This window comes from Furipterus horrens, unplaced genomic scaffold (genome assembly GCF_987537825.1).
Source record: "Furipterus horrens unplaced genomic scaffold, mFurHor1.1.pri manual_scaffold_5, whole genome shotgun sequence".
NCBI classification, from domain to species: Eukaryota; Metazoa; Chordata; class Mammalia; order Chiroptera; family Furipteridae; genus Furipterus; species Furipterus horrens.
In genome coordinates this window covers 182,595,812-182,616,626 of record NW_028327175.1, presented here as the reverse complement: position 1 = coordinate 182,616,626, position 20,815 = coordinate 182,595,812, and the positions used below count along the sequence as shown (strand labels likewise).

The 20,815-nt window shown below is 45.8% G+C and overlaps 1 protein-coding gene across 2 annotated transcripts in view; it reads right to left on the bottom strand.

The window, feature by feature from the left end:
* Positions 1–1,856: 1,856 nt before the first annotated feature.
* The window catches only part of CNNM2 (cyclin and CBS domain divalent metal cation transport mediator 2), a 133,471-nt gene continuing 114,512 nt past the window's right edge, over positions 1,857–20,815 (bottom strand). The window contains exons 4-8 of one of the 2 annotated variants that reach the window (XM_090278529.1): positions 19,898–20,067; positions 10,957–11,050; positions 7,795–7,860; positions 4,011–4,195; positions 1,857–3,317 (exon numbers count right to left, since the gene is read on the bottom strand). In XM_090278529.1, coding sequence (XP_090134655.1) covers positions 3,108–3,317; positions 4,011–4,195; positions 7,795–7,860; positions 10,957–11,050; positions 19,898–20,067 — 725 coding nt within the window. In that variant the 3' untranslated portion in view covers positions 1,857–3,107. The remainder of the gene's footprint in view (positions 3,318–4,010; positions 4,196–7,794; positions 7,861–10,956; positions 11,051–19,897; positions 20,068–20,815) is intronic. The other variant, XM_090278530.1, reaches the window with a different exon arrangement.

The following is a 20,815-nucleotide window of genomic DNA, read 5'->3' as shown; positions in this document are numbered from 1 at the left end:
GAGTTTAAATACATGATTTTGGACTTGCCTGATGGATATAAAACAAAAATATGGGCAGAGAACCTCTACAGCAGTAGAGGAAAAGCCACTTTCATTTATAAAGAGAAGCAGATGGTCCTGGGAACATATGGATACTAGGAATCCAGTTCCAGGTGGAACCGCTTGGGTACCAGAGTGGCTGCTCGGGAACAGGAAGAGGTTCCCCAGCAGGGGCCACGGAGACCATGGAGAGAAGGGCCCTGGGTCTGACAGGGGTCCAGAAGAATTCAGGACCCCAGGAGCTAGACACAAAGCCAGCAGCCTCACCAGAGGACCCACAACAGTGATGCTAAGGACCAGCCACCGTACACTGAGATCTGAACTATCTGATGGTCTTTCTTTGCCTGACTCCCATTTATAGACAGGAGCTGCATAGACCTTCTAAGCCAAACTCATTCTCCTGTTGCCCAGAGAAGCAGTGAGCCAGCCTTTCTCCTCCAACAGCTGAAGTTAGTTTCCGGAGGGAAAGTAGGGCCTGGAAAAGAAATCTGGTCACTCAGACATTGTTATTTGAAGAGCCTTGAGCATTCCCCAAAGCAAATGTAAGTATCACCAAAGGTTAGCCTTCATTCCTTTAGGGACCAGACAGGAATTCTTTTGTGTTCCCTGTTGTTATAAAACAGTGTGAATTAGCAAAGGTAAAGAGTGGTTTGTAGAAAAATACAAACTTTGGAGGCTAAACTTTCATCCTCTGGAAGCCCCACTGCAAGGCCACCCCTGCCTGCTCCTTTATAGGGAGGACAAAAAGCCACCACACTGGGCATGGAGAAGTTCTGTTTCTCCCTGAAGTCAAGGAGGCAGCGGCTGGGATCCATCCTTTCTCTGTGACCTAGACTCACACTGAGCTTTAAGGTTCAGGGTAGGAGCAGTGGAGCTCTGCAAAGGACCCAGCACATGAACTGATTCCAGAGGCTCCTTCCAGGACAAGGCACCCCAAGACAGACTGTGCAGAGCAGCAGATTGACCAGCAGAGGCTGACGGATCAAGACTCTGAAGGCCCGAGGAGCCTCAGCTTGGTAGGCCGGCTCTGCCAGGCCACAGGGAAGGCACATGCTGGCAGCGCCAAGAGCGCCACGGCTGTTGGGGAAGAAGCCCCTCCCCCTGCAAGGCCCAGACTCCACTACAGACAGTCCCAATTCCTGCCATACTGGAGTTGTGCTCAGCTAGATGTATGTTAAACAGATTTAAATTCAGATGGACCTGTGCATAAAAAGACTTCCCCCACCCCCCACTACTATGGTGCAGGGTTCCACTAACATCAAGCTACATGCTGAGGGCTCCATCCCATGGGGTCGGCAGGCCACTCAGCCCCTTTAGGGGTACCCCTGTGGCCCTCTCCCACGAGGGGAAGCCAGTGCTTCCCTCACTAGGGGCACAGCACCTTCTGAGGATGACACTCCAGGAGTGACAACCCAGAGGAAATGCTTGCCAAGCGTGCATATGACACTGGAGCCACCAAACTGCCAGGTTGCTGGTTACCCTGCAAGCACAGCTCCCACCCCCGAAGAGCCAGCCTAGGGTACACACTCCTACCTTGAGGAGGGAGGAGAAAACTGCTCCTTAGCCTTGGGGCTTGCCTTTGCTCAGTGGGACCAAGTGGAGACAATGCTATCTTCGTGACCTAGACTGGCACTGCTACACAAAAACTGGTCAGTATGCATTCACTTCGGCAACACTGCCAACAAGATGCACGTGTCCCTTGGGCTAACACTTATGATACATACAATAGTTAAGAATTCAGACATGAATTTCACTACACGTGATGAATCTGGTATTAAAATAAGATGGAGACACACATGAAATGGCCACAACACACATTTGGTTTCTGAATCCCTGTTTGGGGCCAAACTGACCCCGGCTGTACAGGCAGCCTCTCTGGCGTGGGCCGCATCAGAGGTGGGAGGCACAGAGGTCCCTGGGCAGGGGACACAGCCACTACTGACCCCCATAGGCCCAGGGACACAGGGAGGAGGGACAGTTGGCGCCCTGGAAAGAGGGGCAGGGGCTGGCAGTCCCCAAAGTTCCCTCCTTTAAACATAAGGGTTTAGAAAAGCCTTCTCGGCACGGAGCACGGAGCACAGCTGGAAGGTCCAACTCCTTTTCTGACAATGACGCATCCCAGTGGGAAGGGGAGGAGCTTGAACTCCACACCGCATGTTTACTCGAAAACCCCGTGGAAGATTTCCATTTGGCATCTGTGTAGCAGCATCTTGGTTAACAAGAGCGGGACGGGGAGGTGGGAGCCGGGCTCTGCCAACTGGGGCCGGGAGGCGGCCAGGCTGCTCCTGAGACCTGGGCTGTAGGAGTGTCGGGGTGAAGTCACCTTGCCTCTCGCCAATGATAAACTGTGGGTTTAAAATTCATTAACTTTCATTTTTGTGATAAAAATTCCTTTAGAGTGGGAGCACAATTACATTCCACACAAATTTAAACCTTTCAGAGGGGAAGGGGCACAATGTAACATTGACTTAGAACACTGAGCTCAGAGAGGCAACTGCAGGTCCCTGGAGAGGCTCCTCCCCCATGTCACAGGCTTGGCAGGCCAGCATCGGCAAGACCACCCACTGGGGCGCAGAGGAAGGGGGCCCCTCTCTGGCAGGGCCCACGGAAGGCAACTGGAGGGGCAAGTCCATCCCAGCAGGGTCACATCATGGGTTCATTGCAGAGTTCAGGCAGGACTACTTAAAACTCTGCAAAAGACACTTTTTAAAAACATGATCTCTTGAAAAAAAATATTAAATCCCAACAATTTTCAACTTCATGCAAATCAAGGGAGGTGAGTGAAGAATAAAAAGGTACAGCTGAAAAAATAAACATGATTCTATTTGGGCGGAAGTTCATTTCCAAAATCTCGAAGGCCACACCCTAGCTGTCGATTTCCAGCTCATTTCCACTCCTGCCCTCACCGACCTCCTTTGCTGCTTCCAGGAAGGGGACAAAGTCTTTGGTCTCAGGATGTTGCAGGATGCAGCGTGGCACACAGCTCACACTTACGGGATTCACTGTCAGCCACAGGCGGCGGCCACGCGGCCGGGCGTGGGCGTGGGAAGGGGTGGGGTGCGGGCGCCCTAGATGGCGCCCTCGCTGTGTAGGCTGTGATTGGCCTTGGTGTGTGTCACACAGTTCTGTTCATTGAGCAGGTTGGCCGTCTCGTCTGGCAACCCATCGTGCAGCTCCGTAAGAGTCAATTCGATTTTAGTGTTTTCACTGTCTGAAGACTGAGGAGTTTTGTCCATCCGGGATGCCATCAAGGCATTTTGGTATTGCTGTCTTGAGATCTGGGGCCAGAAGATGGTACAGAAAACAAACCAAGATAAGGCTTAGTTCAGGTTCTCTCATCTGGATAGCAAATCATTACACATCATTACAAAAGGCCCTTAGTAGTTTCTCTAGAAGAAAGTCATCCTTGAGTACAAATTGAGCCACTTTTTAAAGTTCAAGTTGACTCTGGTAAACAGGTCAGTTTTTACTGATATAAGACATTTCCAAATTTTGTCTCAAAATTTCACAGAGACTAGAAAATGGAGCTAGGCTTCCATCAGCTAAGGCTGGCTCGTTCTCCAAAAGACATCTTTATTTCAAACTAAGAAAAGAACCCTGTCTCCAGGGGAGAAGATAAGTGGGGGGCTCTTCCCACCCCATCCTGGCCAGTAGTCTGAGCCTCTGACCTCTGCCAACCAGGCACTGGAGTCCCAAGCTCATGAAGGGTTGATGAAAAAGGTTGGTTCCTTTTCGTGGAATCGCCAGCTCTCATTCCTGAAAAAGCCACCTCTGGTTTGGCAGCTCATTTGACAGAGCCAAGGAGATATATGTTTTTCCCCACCTGAGTCTTGGGCACAGTAGCTGGAGGCAGGGCACCCATCAAATGACAAGAGGAAGGAAGCTCAGTGGAGTGGCGGGGAGCCAAACAGCCGGCTGTGGGGCTGACCTGGAACTGCCAGGCCCAGCCAAGAGGCTCTCTCTGCTCTTACCTTAACAAACTGGAGATCAGAAAGGGCGCGCACTGAGTAATCAGGGATGTAGACTTGAAGGAATGAAGAATTGAGCTGATTATTGCTGCTCCCCAATGTCGGCGTGATTGCGTCAATCCGGTCACTTCGACTGAGAGAGTCTGAGTGATTCAAGCCACACGGGCGAGGAGGTGACTTGTTTTCACCTGGAAACGGAGGGGGAAAAAAACCCAACCACTTTCTAAGTGAGGTAGATATAACCAATAAAGGCCGCTTTTTATTTTCCAAATAATAAAAAAGTAGTAATGAATAAGTGCAATCAACTTATGCCAGATGCTCAGCCATACAGCGCATCGCAAGCCCCCTACAGAGAACTCCCTGGTTTCCCGCAGCTGTGGTTCCGTTTCGGTCAGCAGCTCAGCCCCGTTCGCGTGAGCTGGCACGGTCCTCCCCAGTCTCTGGCGGCACAGACCCTGTGGCCGCACACCTTTGTCAGGAGCGTCGCCAGGCTCTGAGAGACCACAAACCAACGGGAAGCACAGCCCAAGCACAGAGGCTACTTGATACAAAACATGGGCTCTGGGAAGGCAGCACTTCATTACTTGGCCAGAAGCAAAAGCAAAAGCAAAAGCCTCTTGAGGGTGTCCATAATCAGAACATGTTTTAAAAGGATCAAAATAGATCTATCTGCTCATACTCGATCTCCCAGCCAAGCTTATTATCTTTGTCTTTGACTCCAGTAAACCCCTCGGCAGGCAACTCGAGGGTGTCTCAACACTAGGAGAAGCTAAGCCCTTCCAAGGAAATTCAGGTGAGTCTAAGTGATGCTGCTCTTAAAAGCAAGTTTTCCATTACGTCTAATATAAATTTCCTTCAAAATAAGACCCACCCCCACTGCCAAGGCCACCATTTTTGGTTTTCCAATCAAATCTATTCCACAAATATTAACCGGGTGCCCACAGTGGAAAGGTCCTGAATAGCATCATGTCACAGGATTGGACCAATTCTCTGTGCAGTGTGTTCCTGACAGATGTCCCCATGGAGAAGCTGGCCCTCTGCTAGTACCACCCTGCAATGACTGGAAAATCTATCACCATGCCCATCAAAAACTGCCTCCCCAACTTCAAATGACAGTCTCCCCTCCACTCTGGAGCTGAGTAACTTCCATTCCTCTGCTACTTGAAATGGCCCTTAGAAGTTCAAAGATAGTATGTTCTCCTTAAGTCTCTTCTTCTCCAAGTTAAATACTTCAACAATTCTACACCTCACACGATTTACCTCCACCCGTCACCCTGTCCTGACAACCACCTGATATTTCATCCATAAATTTCCCTTGTAAAATATGAACAAAACATGGTAAATACTTAAGGAAGGAACCTCTAGTGAAGATTTCACTTGCTACTCAAATTTTCATGTCATGAACCAATTTTCCATTGTTAGGTCAAAGTTAAACTTAAAGGAGCAGTTCCTCTTGTTGCTTCCACTTATCTTCTAAGAGAACAAGGCACATTAATAATTTATCACATGTTTTTCTGTTTAGCAGAACGGAACTTTGATCAGATGTCTCTACTTTGCAAAGCCTCAGATTCCTTACCCATAAAAGGTAGATGATAATAATACCCACCTCATGTGGTCTGATGAAGATTCAAAATGAGATAACGTACAGAGTGCTTAGCATAGCATTGACACCAATTAAGCACCCAATGCACAAGCATGGTTAACATTATTATATTCTTTCCTGTTCACTTGCTGCCAGACTTCACCATACACCTACCCTCATGAGCAAGCCTTTCCACACTTGGCATAACTTCACCCAGGTAGGCAGACCCAACAGTTCTTTGAAATAAAGAGATGCCACTATATAGCCTAGCTTTCGCCCCAAATCACATATCACCATTTCTACAGATACCTTCAAAATGGCATTCACTCCGATGTGTTACAATTTAAGGTTACAAAAATGAAACATTCGGAGGGCACTTTGCATATTGATCAGACCGCATTCTGTTCACAGGTAGGCATCTGAGGCCTGATGCAGTACTTCTGAGTCCCCTGTTATTTTCTCCTGAGGATTACAGGGCGTTTTCTCTGGCCTTCCAGCATATCTAGACCACAGTCAGCTTCCTCTCAACCCACCGCCTCTGGTCTTGTGAGACGGGCTTTCTCCGTAGCTAGGAACCCAGTGCCCAGCCTTGCAGCCAGGCTAGAGAAGCCCACCCTGTTTCTAGGACCCATTCTGCAGCGTGACAAGCTCCAAGCATGATCAGCCTCTCATCAACATGCAACATATATGTATGTTCCCAGGAACATACATGGCCTCTCCCCAGTTCAGCACATGTTTTGTTGCCAAATTTATGTGCCAAAAGTTTAGAGAATTATCAAAGCAATTTTCAGTTTTAACTCTTCTTTATACCTTCTCAGAATTTTCTTTCTGCTTTTTGTCTTGGTGTTTTTTAATTCATCCTACCCAGGAATCCTCTTTTTGCTAGTAAGCTAAAAAGATACAATCAAGAGACATTCCCAGTCTCCTCCCTTGGAACCACAAGGCACCTTTTGGAAGAGCTGAAAATCACTGGTTTAATCCAACTCCCATTTATTAGGTATCTTATTACGGTGATGCCAGCATCCCTGAAGGCCAGGACCCGCAAAATGTATTTTTCTGTTAATGCATCAGATGGAGTGGGCAGAGCTAAGAAATCTCAAGTTTTACGGGAAACATAAAAAACAAATGGCATTTTCATAAGCTTCATCCAAAAGCCACTCTACTTCAACTTCTGTGACATTTTAAACAGGTGGCAGATGCCAGCAAATAAAATGGGGAGAAAAAAAAAAGCATAAATATACTTATGTGACACATACATATGTGCACATATATGTTTATGTATGTATAGTCTGCCAACTGGTTTGATTCAAATAGCCTTAGGAATAATATCTTACTCCCAAACACCCCACACTTTTTAGAGCAAAAATTTGAGAGAACATCAGTTTCTAAGACAACTATTGTTTCCTTTACCAAATATCAGCATTTTAGAGTTTTGCTGAAACTGGCTTATGAAACAAATTTCAAAAATTAAGCTGTATGGAACAAAATAAATACAGAAAAGTTGTACTACCAAATAGGAAACCCAGCAATTTTAATTAAAGAAAGATTAAACTATTGCCTTTGTTTTTAGGAGCTGGACATATTAGCCAGGCACAACCGCCTCTCCTGCAGGGCAGTAACCAACAGCTGGTTAGGAAAGGGCATGGCACTGACTTCAAACCCAAGAGGGGGAGACAGGAGAAGTGGGGCCACCTGCCTGATGGAGGCAGAAATACATGCACCCCATTCACAAGGATGCTGGAAGGACCAAGGAGATGGCAACGCTGGGGGTTTACCAAGAGAAGTTGAGTCCTTCAAGCTTTCAGTTGTATGTATTCTGTAGGAGCATCCTTGGGTTTTGGGGTGCTTAGGGCCTTGGCCTCCACACACCATGACTTTGCTGAGGTCAGAGAAGAACCAGAAGCAGCCACCTTGCTGCCCTGAAAACCCACAGCCAGTGGTATTGGGGGGACAGGCAGGGAACACTGACGATCCAGGTGCCAATCACTCTCCCTTCCCCGGGTTTGTCACTGTTTGTGTTCCAAGATCTCCTTCCAGTATCCCAGACCCTTTCTGCCTCTGCTGTGGGCTTATACTTCCTAGGTTAGCTCGCTATTAAGGCACAGAAATGTGGAGTTCTGGGGCTCACAGAAAAACCAAAGACGGCTTTTGTGGGGTCTGGGGAGGCAACCAAAAGAATTATGAAAAGGAAGCATGCAGAATTACCTGAAGAACCTGCTGCTAACAACTCTGTTCTGCTGACAACAAAGGTACGAGACAGGGACAAAGGAACTGAAAAATGGAGAAAAACAGGGTGAGACCATATTGAAAGATGAGAAAGAGCTCTGTAATCAGGGAACAGGAGTGGGTACCAGTCCTACCAATATGAGCCATCAATTCCAGAAATGAAAAAGCCTATACGACATTACGTAAACAAAAAATAAAATAAAAGAATGCACACTGCTTTCCAGGAGGACGACTGCGGGGGGTGGGGGTGGGGGATTGAAATCCTAGTCCCATGCTTCTTTACTAACCCAGAAATCCCTTAAGCTGTTAATACCCAATTGGGTTACAGCTCAAAACGTGCTCTTCTTAAGGACTTAAATCACAACTAGCCATGCAAAAGGGGAGCTCAATTAACCAGCAGGCCTGAGAGCATGACCAAGCCGCTGTGCCAGCAAATGGCCCCTATTCACAGCACAGCCTACAGCACCCTCTCTGTGGCACATAATTAGTTATTCAATTCATTTACAACCTTGATTAGTCTGATTGTAACTTTGACCTGATGCTTTGAATTACTTTGGAATACTTTGAAATTTCCAAGTGTTAGAGCAAGTAAATAAAGAACATGATACACAGGTTTCCTGGGGATGGCCAGAACAAGGCATCCTCATTACTGCTTCCTCAGACAGGGAGCTGTAGCTTCAGCTGACTGAAAAGTCCAACCAACATCACCCTACTGGGCAGAGTCCTATTTTTCTGGGCAGGATTTTTAAAAATTATTATTATTTAAGAGAGAGAGAGAGACATCGATTTATTGTTGCACTTACTTATGCATTCATTAGTAGATTCTTGTATGTGCCCTGATTAGAGATCAAACCTGCAACCTTGGCATGTTGGGACAATGCTCTAATCAACTGAGCTATCCTGCCACGGCAGGTTTTTTCTTTTTTTAATTGAGGTATAATTGATATATAACTGGGCAAATTTTGATTACAGATTACTGTAGGATTTTTCTAAGCAATCAAAATTAACAGAAATATTATCTTGAGATTACTGTACTAATTGCATCTATCACTGAACATACAAAATCCCGAGTCTTAATTATAAAGTCAAGCAAAATACTGGGTTTTGCAATAATATGCTATGAATGAAATTTCTTTCCTTTCTGGTATTTCCAAACTAGGTAGACAGCCCCCTATCCCCGATTTCTACACAGAAGACCTGCTCCTCGATTCCATTCTAAATGGGACTTACTCCTACCTGAATCCATAGTTCAGTATGAACAGGGCCAACATGGGCCTTGAGAACCAGTAATCAATAAAAATGTACAATTCACTCTTCCAGCTTTCTTTTGAAAACCACTTTATAAATCTGATTCTGCTCCCCTGGACTAATTTGAGGTTGGTTCCCCAAAACAGTCACAATCTCAACACTTGTTATACCAAGATCTCCTCTTGAGCTTTAAAGGTTACAAAGCACGTGTGTACATTCTATTCTTTTAACAATCACACGAGGTAATCTTATTATGTTCTTTAACACCGAGGAAGCCAAGGGCCCTTCTCAAAGTCAGGCAACTGTATGTGACGGAACTGAAGCTGTAATTCAGGTCTTCTCTGCCTGGTTAAAAATCTCCCTGTCTCCTCACAAGCAGTAAACACAGAAAGATCACCTTCAAGTTTACAGCAGACACCAAATGCTTAAGTGAGGTTAGATAGGGTTATGTTCACACTGGGTGTCAGTCAGCAGTTGACAGTGGGGACACTGACCCATGTGACTCAAAAACCTGCCCAGGGATAGTGAGAAGATGCATCTGGGACAGGGGAGGTTTGGAAATGGGAGAGAGAATTCTTGAAGTTTCCCTGGCTTTCTCACTGTAACATCTTGGTGCCTGAGACATCATGTTGCACAGTAGGTGAGGACCAACATCAAAAAAAAAGACTAGTCTAGAGGGATCCCTCCCCTTTTGAGACTGATTTCCAGAAGTGACAGTGCTTTTTTAGGATGGGTTATTTTTAAATTTGAGGTTTGCAAAAGCTGTTTCCTAGCACAGCATGTCATTTGACATTTTGGCCACAAGGTGGCACTACAGCACCTCTGTTTACCTGCCTGTCCTGTTTCGGCCAGCTTGCAAGCAATGCCAAGATGGGCCATTCAAGTCCCATCCCAGAGGTGAGCCAGGTAGATATCTGTGCCCACGTTCTAACTAGGACAGGCACCGCTAGCTGGCATTCAGAGCACTTAGTTAATACCCCGGGCACAGCCACCTCTAGCTGGCTGACTCAACTGACCAGCTCTCTAGATAAGAAGATCTGGATATAGGCAATAAATATGTATTAACTACCTCATTCTTCCTCGGGAAAATGCAAATTTAAAAACCTCCAAAACAGTTTACGTTTAAATGACTCAACAATACTAAGAGGTGGATGCAGAGCAGCAGGAACCCTCCCTGGTACAGCAGGAGTGTGGACTACCACAGCCACTTGGGAAAACTGCTGGGCGGTAGCTGCTGAAGCTGAAGATACCCTCACACCCTGTGACCCCGTAGGCGGAACAGAAAAGCACACATGTTCACCAAAATACAGGCAGGTGCAAGAGTGTTCACAGCCACACAAGCCACTGTGGCCCTAAACAGGACACTACCCCAGCGTCCACCAGCAATGGAAAGGCCAAGGGCATCATTTACCCTCACACAGCAGAACACTATGCAGCAATGTGAAGAAATAAAGTATAAGCAACCCTAACAACACAGATGAACGTGACAAGGACAACACTGGGTGAAAGAAGCCAGATCCAGCAGATAAAACATCCTATATAATTCCGTTGAGATAAAGTTCAAGAACAGGCAACACTCGTCTATGCTCAGAAGTCTATCGAGACAGAGGTTAATTCTGAGGGGCAGTAGCGAACAGGGAGTGTGGTGGTGGTGGAGGGTCCCGTGGGGGCATGATGTTCTGTCTCTGATCTGGGGGCTGGTTTACCCCAGCATGCTCAATTTGTGACAATTCACAGAAGTATGTACACTTGGGATTTGTGCAGGTTTTTTGAATACATGATAAACTTCAATAAAAAGTTCAAGAAGTAAATGTAGGGTTAGCAGGCAGGTAGAGAAAGAAAGGCACCATTTCCTGAAGTGGAGCGCTGCCCTCAGAGGTGGAGGAGACTCACCTGGAGAGGCCGTAAGGGCCATGACACCATAGTATGAAAAAGCGCTGGCTTCAAACTTCATGCCTTCCTTCCCGGCTTCTACTTCCACTTTCCCCTGTGAAAAGAAAAGGGGAGCATTTCAGTCCAAATGCATGGATCTGTTTGTAAACCCCACGCAAGACTTCGTCCTTTTTTAAATCTTCTCTAAATTCCTTCCCCAACAATCCCAAGGAAGAAAGGCCTCTGATAATCTTTCCCACTTAGAGGAGAGGGTTCATTCACCTTAAATATGAAAACTAGATTTGGCTGGGGATGCAGAGATGACATAACAGTGTGATGTTTATTTCTCTGGGCCACTGACTATTTCCCAGCATCCTTAGTTTGTGGATTCTTCAGGGGCCCTCCCAGTAATAAAAAGATGATGTCTTACTCCATCAGTGGGACAAACACAGAGAAGATGCTCAGTTATGGTCACCCAAGCTGTCCTGTAGGAGCCCGAGCTGGAGCAGTCAGGGTCAAGGGTCAACATGGTTTGAGGCCATGGAACAGAGAGGACTTAACTAGTTTCTCAGGGGCAGAACTCTTGTCTCACTAGCCTGGTCCCCTAACCAACTGAGCAGACAACGTGCAGGCCAATTCCTTGCCATCCAGACTCCCCAGAGGCACTGTGACACAGCGGTACTTTCTCTTCACTGTCTTGGGAAAGCGTCTTAAGAAAGTCTCCTTCCGCCAGGAGAAAACCTCTCCCAAGGTTTCCCCTTTTCTTCCCTTTCCCTCCTGTCTTCAACTTCTCCTTCAGTCTTATCGGTTCCCCCTCCGAGACACTGACTGTGCCTTCCTCACTCATCCCTGTAGCTGCAGGGTCCACCATAATCCCCTCATGGCAGATGCTCAGCAGTGCGTTTTTCTGGGCTACTGCAATACCTGACCCAATAAGTGAGCTGCACTTCCAGACCTCTAAGCCAAGGGTCAGACCGGCTCTCACTGCCTCTCAGTGAGGGGGGTCCTTTATGGTGCATCCTTCATGACAGGCAAACAAGTTAAGCTACCAGCTCTGGCCGGTGTGGCTCAGTGGGTTGGCGTCATCCTGCAACGTGAAAGGTCACTGGTTGGGTTCCCAGTCAGGGCACATGCCTGGGTTGCAGGTTCAGTCCCTAGTTGGGGTGCGTGCAAGAAGGAACCAATTGAATTTGTTTCCCTCCCTTTCTCCCTACCTTCCCCTCTCTCCAAAAATAAATTAAAATTTTTAAAAAATTTAGGCTACCACTTATTGAAGAGAAACTGGGTTAACAGTTCTCAGTGTTTTAATTCATTTAATGCTCACACCTCTATGAAGCAGACCCAGTGATCCCCCTCTTACAAATCAGGAGTTGGGGACTCAGAAAGATCAGGTAACCAAAGAACAAGCTCTTACCCAAGATGCTTACACTATGCCACCCATAAGGCTCTTATTTTGATCACTCCCGATTATTCTATACTAAATTCCTAATTATGGAAGACCTTTCTCAAATCACTTCAGAAAACTACACCTGTTGTCTCTCTTTTAGGTTCTCCTTCACTCAGTGGGTATATTAGTTTTACCAATCCCCAACCAAATTCTTTTGCTACAAGAAAGGAAGTGAAAACTTCACCCACAATTAAAATCAACCTGAAAACCCAAGCATGCAGGGTCCTAGCATAGACACTGTGGGAAGACACTCCTTGCCCTCGAAGAGCTTCCAGTCCGGTAGGGAGGCGTGCAGCAAAATTCTGCACGAGGAAGGCAATAAGAATATAAAGAATTCAGAGAGAAAAAATTACTTCCTCTTCTTATAGAAAGACGATTTTATACAGAAGGAAAATCTGAGGAGGAGGACTTGACTGAGTCAAGAGGGGGAGCGTGTGAAGGAAGGTCGGAGGTGGTGATGGCAGACCGCCAGCTCGCCGGGTCGCCCCAGGAAGACGGGCAAGGTGGGTTTGGAAAAGCAGATTGGAGAACAGGTTAGACTATGAAGCTCCTTGAATGACAGGCTAATGAGGTCAGGTTCTTGAACAGAGGAGTACAGTTTCAAGAAGATAAAGTCTAGCCTTACACTAGAGTAGTAGCCACAGGATTGGAAAAAGATCAGTATGGATAAGGAATCAACATAATTCGGTGCAACCATCGAAGGGTAAGGGGGAGCAGGGCATTCAGTAACCACAGCAGAGGTGTGCTTGGAGTAAGGGAAAAACAGTGCACCTTGAGTGGAGACGGAAAGGCTTGGAAGGGGCTGCATCCTGGTGGCGGCCGGGAAGAAAGGACAGATTCCCTTTAAGAAAAAGGCCTTCTGAAGAGTCTGTCAGAAAGGCTGAAATGAAGAATGAAGGTCAGAAGAAAGGTCACACCTAGAGGTGGAGATCTGAGAGTGGATAAGAGAAAGTAAGTGGAAAGAGAGAGGACCAGGCTGCACACAGCCCGTGACCAAGAGCAGGAGGAGAAACAGAAACCAATACGGGACCCAAGGGCAAAACAGACAAAAGGAGAACTAGACAGCTGTGTTACCATGGAAACCAGGAGAGGGAAGCACCTCCCAAATCCCGGGAGGGTCAGAGTCCTGGCGGAGGGGGCTCCTGCAGCCTTCAGGAGCAGTGCCCTGAAGAAATCAGAGCGGCAGGGAGGCAGGACGGGCAGGAGAAGGCACAGGCAGCAGGCCCACGGGGACAGCCAGGGCATCGGGTGAGGAGGACAGCCTGGGGCTCCGAGGGCCCCTGTTCAGGGTCTGGGAATCCAGGGCGCACATGAAGGCGGCGAGGGGAGGAAGTGTAGGGGCAAGAGGTGGTGCCTAAGGGAGCAAAAGCCCAGGGCCGGTGGGAAAGAACGAGGTGCAGGGCCAGGTGAGCAACCTCAGAGGAGGCAGGGTCCCCTAAGGGAGGAGGGGGAGAGGAGGGTGGCGGCTGCAGGGCTGGCTCACAGTCTCAATTTCCACGCAGGAAACCAGGAGGAAGGACCGAATGCAGTAGTGCCCCATGACGACTGCTGTCTACAGCGCTCCAGGTGACCTGGGTCCTTCGCTTTATAAGTTACAGGACTTTCTGCATTCTGCGTCCCTGCAAATGGGCATCAGGTCTTTTTTTTTAATAATAATCGAGTGTCAGAACCAGCAGGGCAACAGTAACTCTCCGAAGGAGCCTGCACACCACCACCTGGTCTGCCTCGTGGGGACCGCAGTTCCTGGGAGTCCTCATGACTCCCAGGCTCGGCACCTCTGCCAGGGAAACTCAAAAGCACAGAGTCCCTGACTGTGCGCTGAAAACACCCGAGGAATTAAAAGGCAAACAACAGCAACAAACCAAACTGACATCTGGCTGCTTCTCCCAGGCATTCTGGTTTAACCAGGATGGGGTGCAACCCGGCAGTAGGATTTCAGTACAGCTCTCCGGGGGATTCTGGAAGGCAGCAAAGTCGGGGAGTACACTGCTTGAAAGGCTCAGTTTGTGAACGATGGCCCAGCCCTGGAACTTCCGTGCACCCTGGTCTCTCAAGAAACGCCCCCGAAGTCACAGCCACTGTAAGCCTGCTAGTTAAACAAGGGTGCTGCGCAAAGATTCAAAGCTCTGGGTGGTAGCTGTTTCAGACGGTCTCTGCTCCACAGGCACCCAAGCAGGGGAGGGCCAGCGACCTTCCTCCTGGAGTCCGGGCCAGCGACTCAACCCTTCTCATCTTGTGGCACACAGAAACTAGTTACTAAAATCTGCAGCACACCACAAATATATATATATTTTTGCCAATCTGGCCAAAAAAATAGGTGTAACTTTGATTAATTCACATCAGACGGCTATTGTTGTGTTGGCTGTTGTCACTTTTTATTTGACCGTCTAAGGGAAAAGAGGTCAGTGCGTCTGACTAAGTAGTCAGGTATTGCATGTTTTAAAAATTCTGGCAGCAGGTGGGTTGAAAATTGCTGGTCTAGAGCCATCAAGCTACAGGACAGATACAGCACAGATACAGCAGGCCAGTGTTCCTAGACCTCTGCCTTCCAAGAACTAGAAAAATGCACCCCCATCCTCAATACTGGAGACACAAAGAGGGTTACCAAATTTTTAGTTCACAAAACATTTTTAAAAGCACAGCTACCTGCTGCTACCATCACTTCATAAAAGCTCAGACATTTTAACCCAATATATAATTTCAGAATAACTGACATGTTTTTAAACTGAATACATGTAGCTTTATGAAGAACTCACAGCAACTGTCTTATTTTTCTCATTTTGCCTCAAACTAGTGAAAAGTTTGTCAAGAATTCGCATTTAGGAAACACTACACTAGACTACTTTTACTTCACTTATATAACTGCAATACATTAAAGGATTTCTGAGGTGCCTTTTTCAGCTCTAACACTATGATTCTAGAAGTCCCAAACTGCCCAGTCCTGTATCCTTCTCTCCTGGAGTGAAGCTTTTTGGGCAGGCAAGTTTTAGAACATCCAGCAAACACATCTTTTATTCACATACATGTGTCAAAAATGACCACTGCCAAATAAATCTACCAGTACACAAATTAGGGGCACGCCAGGAGGAAACGGCTTGCCTGGCTCAAAATCAATCACGTGTCTTCTCAAATAATAACGTTTTCCATATAAGGAAGGCATTACATATCAATTTCACTTTTGAACTATCTACAAGTTTACCCTAACAAATCACCAAAAAAATCAGGAGAGGACAAACGGACTCCCAAAGGGAGCCAGGGCACCATTCTGGCAAACTGGGGGAAGAGGAAGAAGATCTCACTGTCCCGGCAAAGCTGGCTTCCTGAGTGAAGTTACCACCACAGACCCCCACCTTTCTCTGGGGGAAGGTATTGGCAGGCAACGCTTCTCAGTTTCTATGCATCCACAGGTACTCCAGTCTCAGGTGCACCTGGCCTCAGGGTGGAAGCCTGTGCCATCCTGGTCTGCGCAAACCACATCAAGTGACGAGCAGATGTCATGGACTCACAGAGACCAAAGATGTCATTATACCATCTGCTGAGCACCTACTTCATCTCCTACTCGTTCTTGAGTCCTTTCTTTGTTTTGTTTTTAAATTACCACCATGAAGTACTCAGTGGTGCTTCACACCTGAAAGGAGCTTATTAAATGCCAGAGGTGCAAACGCCAGGTCGGGTTCACCAGCCTTGGCCAGCAGTCCCAGCAGAGATGTCTGTCTGGTCATGGCCTCGGTGACCGGCGCTCGAACACCCTTGAACTATCTTTTTCAACCTGGAACTTGCAAATGCAGTCCTGGGACTCCACAAGTTTGCTTTGTAAATGTTTAAATTTTTAAAAAATTGTGATGGTCAAAAATTAATTTACACATATTTTGGACCATCTGGTCAACCATCTTCTAACTAGTGCGTCCACCAGACATCAGTGGCAGCATCTGCCTCTGCTCACACTCCCACCGCCACACCAAGCAGCTGCTACTGCCATCACCGTTGCTAACCAAGCCCTGCTGCTCACTCGGCTGGGGGGTGTTAGAAATGTAGCATCCCAGACTCGGCCCCAGACCTGGCTGAGTCAGAGCTGGCATTTACCAAGAGCCCCAAGTGACTCCTACACACAACGAAGTCTGAGAAGCACTGTGCTGAAGAGAAGGGAACAGAGAAAAATGAAACATAATAATTCCATCATATCCAGTAGAGGCCAAATAACAGCACAACATATTGTACAAACATTCAAAATAGCTCCAAGTGAGCAAAGGGCTGGAGGGTTCAGTCACCATTGGGCACACAGACACACACCCAGGTGTGCCGAAGGCAGAAGACCCTGCACTAGAGCTCCCTGCCTCAGTACTGGGACCATGGGGCCCTTCCTACCAGCCCACTGTCATCTACACATGTAGAATATAATATTAACCACGAATGTTTGGGTTTATAGTTGTATGTACGAGTTCTAAGCACAAGGAGTTTGTGTCAAGTTTTATATTTACACATATTTAAGTCTAATTTTTAAAATTGGGTCCACAGCCCAGCCAGTGTGTCTCAGTTGGTTGGAACACCATCCCATAAGCCAAAAGGTCACAGGTTTGATTCCCAGTCAGGGCACATACCTAGGTTGTGGGTTCGCTTCCTGGTCAAGGCACATAAGAGAGGCAACCGATCAATGTTTCTCTCTCACATCAATATTTGTTTCTCTCCCCTTTCTCCCCTCTCCCTCTCCCTCTCTCTCCCCCTTCCACCCTTACCTTTTCTCTAAAATCAATAAGCAGGTCCTCAGGTGAGGATTTTTTAAAAAGAAAAACATTGGGGTCAAGATGAGGTATCCAAGTAGTCTTTTTCTTTAAAATGGCTGTGTTATTCGTACTTGACTAAAGATTAAGCATCCATTATTCACCTGCAAAACTTATATCTGTTAGGAGACTTGGTCCTGAAGGCTTAAATTCCTCTTCTGTAGCAAGTGAAATTGTATTGAGTATTGTCAAGGGCTGAGTAAGTTCTAAGATGCTCCCCATCACCTCCATAAAAGAACAATCCCTTTCAAGCCCATGTCAGAAGTCTTGAAAAAGAGTATGGATGGGGCAGCTGAACAAAAACAGAAAATCTGCGGTGTGAAGTCAATGAGGAAAATCAACACTGTTTTACCTATTATATAATTGGCACACAAAAAGAAAAAAAAAGAAAGAAAGCTATTCCTTTTGTTTCCTATTATTCTTGAATTTGCTAAAGTTATAATCTGGTTATGTGCCATGGAATCATATTTTTTATTTGTTTACTTAGACATTTTGCTCCCAAATTATCATTTAAACACCTCCACAAATCCTCTCAATCCAGCACTTACACTATTTATAAAACCCCCATGACATCATCAGTTCAGCAGGTCAGAAAACTTGTCACATTTGTATAAATATACACATGACATAGTTATTCGCGTACATATATACGTAAATGCCTTGTCAAAAAATATCTTTATATTAAAATATTTACTTGTAAATGGACAGGGATTATGAAGTCCTCTTCCATAAAATCTATTTTTTAGATCAATCAGCCAGAAAATGGCTTTCTTATATACCAACAGAGCATGCCTGAGCAAAACTTCATAGATCCTAACTATATAAAAATTGACAATTGAAAGCCTCACAGTTTCTAATATTACTACTGAAATTCACAATGTCAATCCTCAAAATTGTCCTAAATAACCATTTTTTAATTGATTTTTAGAGAGAGGAAGGGAGACAAGGAGGGCAGGAGAGAAGGAGAGAGGGAGAGACAGAAATAGAGAGAGAGGTGAGAGAGAGAGAGAGAGAGAGATCAATTTGTTATTCCACTTACTCATGCCTTCATTGGCTGATTCTTGCATGTACTCTGACTGGAGATGGAACCCAAAACCTTGACGTATCAGGACGATGCTCTAACCAACTGAGCTACCCAACCAAAGCCTAAATAAGCATTTTTAAATGTAATTCAAAGTTTCTCTAGCTTTAAGGAATACTCACATCTAGCTTTTATGAGAAACGTAAATATTTTATTCTCTCACTGCAGTAAATAAATTTTCCACAGCCCCACCGCCCACAGTGTCAAGCTAGTCTATCTCCTGTAAAAGAAAAACACAGCCTTGGCAAGTGCCTCAGCTGTTTGGAGCATTGTCCCATACACGAGAAGGCTGTGGGTTCGATCCCCAGTTAGGGCACATACCACATACAGGAAGCAACCAATCGATGCCCACCCCCCACCCCTACTGCCCTTTCTCTCTCTGAAACCAATAAACATATCCTTGGATGAGGATTTTAAAAACACACACAACTTAGGGTTGAATGAAACTAAGGTTAGAAGAATCAAGTATTGAATGAGAAAACCCCAACAACAGAAGCTCCCGGAAAGACTGTATGAAAGTGGCATGTAACCGGTTAATCATGGATTTTTCTTTGGTTCCTCACTTCTGCTTCCACGTAACAAAATATTATCCAAACACGGGCATGAACACAAATATCAACACAGCACTTTCCAGACTTTCTGACACCTAGATACCTGGTAAGAGTTACTGTCACATAAAAAAGAACTTTCTTAATTCATTTAGATAATTGAGACCCTGCTGGAGGCACATAAATTTTAGGGCATATCATATCAAGTATTGTACTAATCACACTCTTATAATGGCATCTCCAATTAATATCTTGGAAACAACCAAGAAACAGGAGAATGCTTAAGGGGCTAGTATTCTTGTATTGAAATAAAATCAAGATTTCCTATGAAGTAAGTCTTCAATAAAGAGGTACAAGAAGTGAGTAAGCCTAGCACTTTATTAATTGTCATGTTCACCTCAGTCTCCACGCCAAGGACGGTGCTCTATCAAGTCAAACTGTGGTATTATAAGGGCCTCCTGTTAACTCAAGAACCAAGGCCCAATGAGGGTTCAGGCTGGATTGACCACTCCACTTTATACAGTGGATTATGCTACAGTGAGAAGGAATCAAGTCACCACCGCCGTGAGAGGCTGTGATTATGACATTCGCTCTTCTGTAAAACAGTCTGGTTAGTAACCAGGAATAAAAACAACAACAAATGGATTATTTTGATGGTGTTAAGGGAAGAGATAAAGTAAAATCTCTAGGAAGCTAGCTATAAGACCAAATCCTAGTGAGGGTCCCAAGAAGAGAGTCCCAAGAAGAGGACCGAAGGGGCTCAAACAATTACATTCCAAATGCTCAGCCAAGATGCAGACATAGACAGGTAACTCCTCCAAGGCTTCAAAAAAATACTAACAATGAAATTCACCATTCTTCACCTGACTCAGGGCCTCAGCGATCACTAAGTGCCCTTCAGTACTGGAAATTAAAGTAACTAATGACATTGCTTTATATTGGGGTTATTTTACAGATACGAGAACAGGGAGGTGGAATTCTCCCACCTATATGGCTACCCCAGAAGTTAAGTACATAAACCCTGACACCCATTCACCTACGCCACACCTTCTCAGAACTTGAAGGATGGGTGCTCGGTGAGATCAAACTGTTGAATAATTGTTCTGACCTGCAAAATGAGAACGAAATAGTCTACAGGCTTGTTGCGCTGGTAGAGGTAGTGTTCTGGGGCTTTCTTGTTCTTCTCATCAAACTTCAGCTCCTGGATGACATTGGGGTGCTTTAGCAGCCTGAGAAGGATCTTCTCTGACATCTGGGATGGGCTAAATGCTTCTACTTCTATAGATATAAACACAACTTGATATTACACTTCAAATGGATGGAAAAAATTATATTAGTGATTAAGGTGTTTAGATAATAAGAATACTTGGAATCGAGGTGCTACAATATGAATTAAGGAAACTTCCATTTGGTGATCCACTGGGGGCAGATTACCTGGGAGAAATTAGAAAGTGCTGAATTTTCATATTTGTTTTTTTTTTAAATTCTTTTCACCCTGTCATTGATTTCAGTTCTCACAAAAACACCCTAATTTTCTGACTGATACAAATGAAAATCAACCAGAAGCAGGCTCCTTCTCTGCCAGGAAGCCCTTCGCAACAGCCATAACAGTCTGACTGTCCAACAGCAGCCACATGAAGAAGCAAAGGCGAGGAAGCCTTCGGGTGTGGGTTAGTGCCGGGCGCACGGCACAGCGCCCATGGCTCACTCTCCCATCTGACACCCGAGGGGGGTCTGAGACAGGGGTGCGGAGAGACTCGGAGTAAAAGCAAGGCACGTGCACATATCAACATGCACTCCAACTTGCTAATTAAAAAAAAGTTACGTTGATCTATATTTACAAAGACATCAGACTTATTTAAAATAAAAACCATAATCACTGCCTTACGGGTGCTTTACTGAAACTGGACTTTATGCTACCTCAGAGGCAGAGCAGGATAACATTTAGTTTCCAACTGTGGTTCTTAAGTGATGAAGAACATTTATCAGAATCAAAGGAAGAATAAATAAATTAAAGATACTGTGT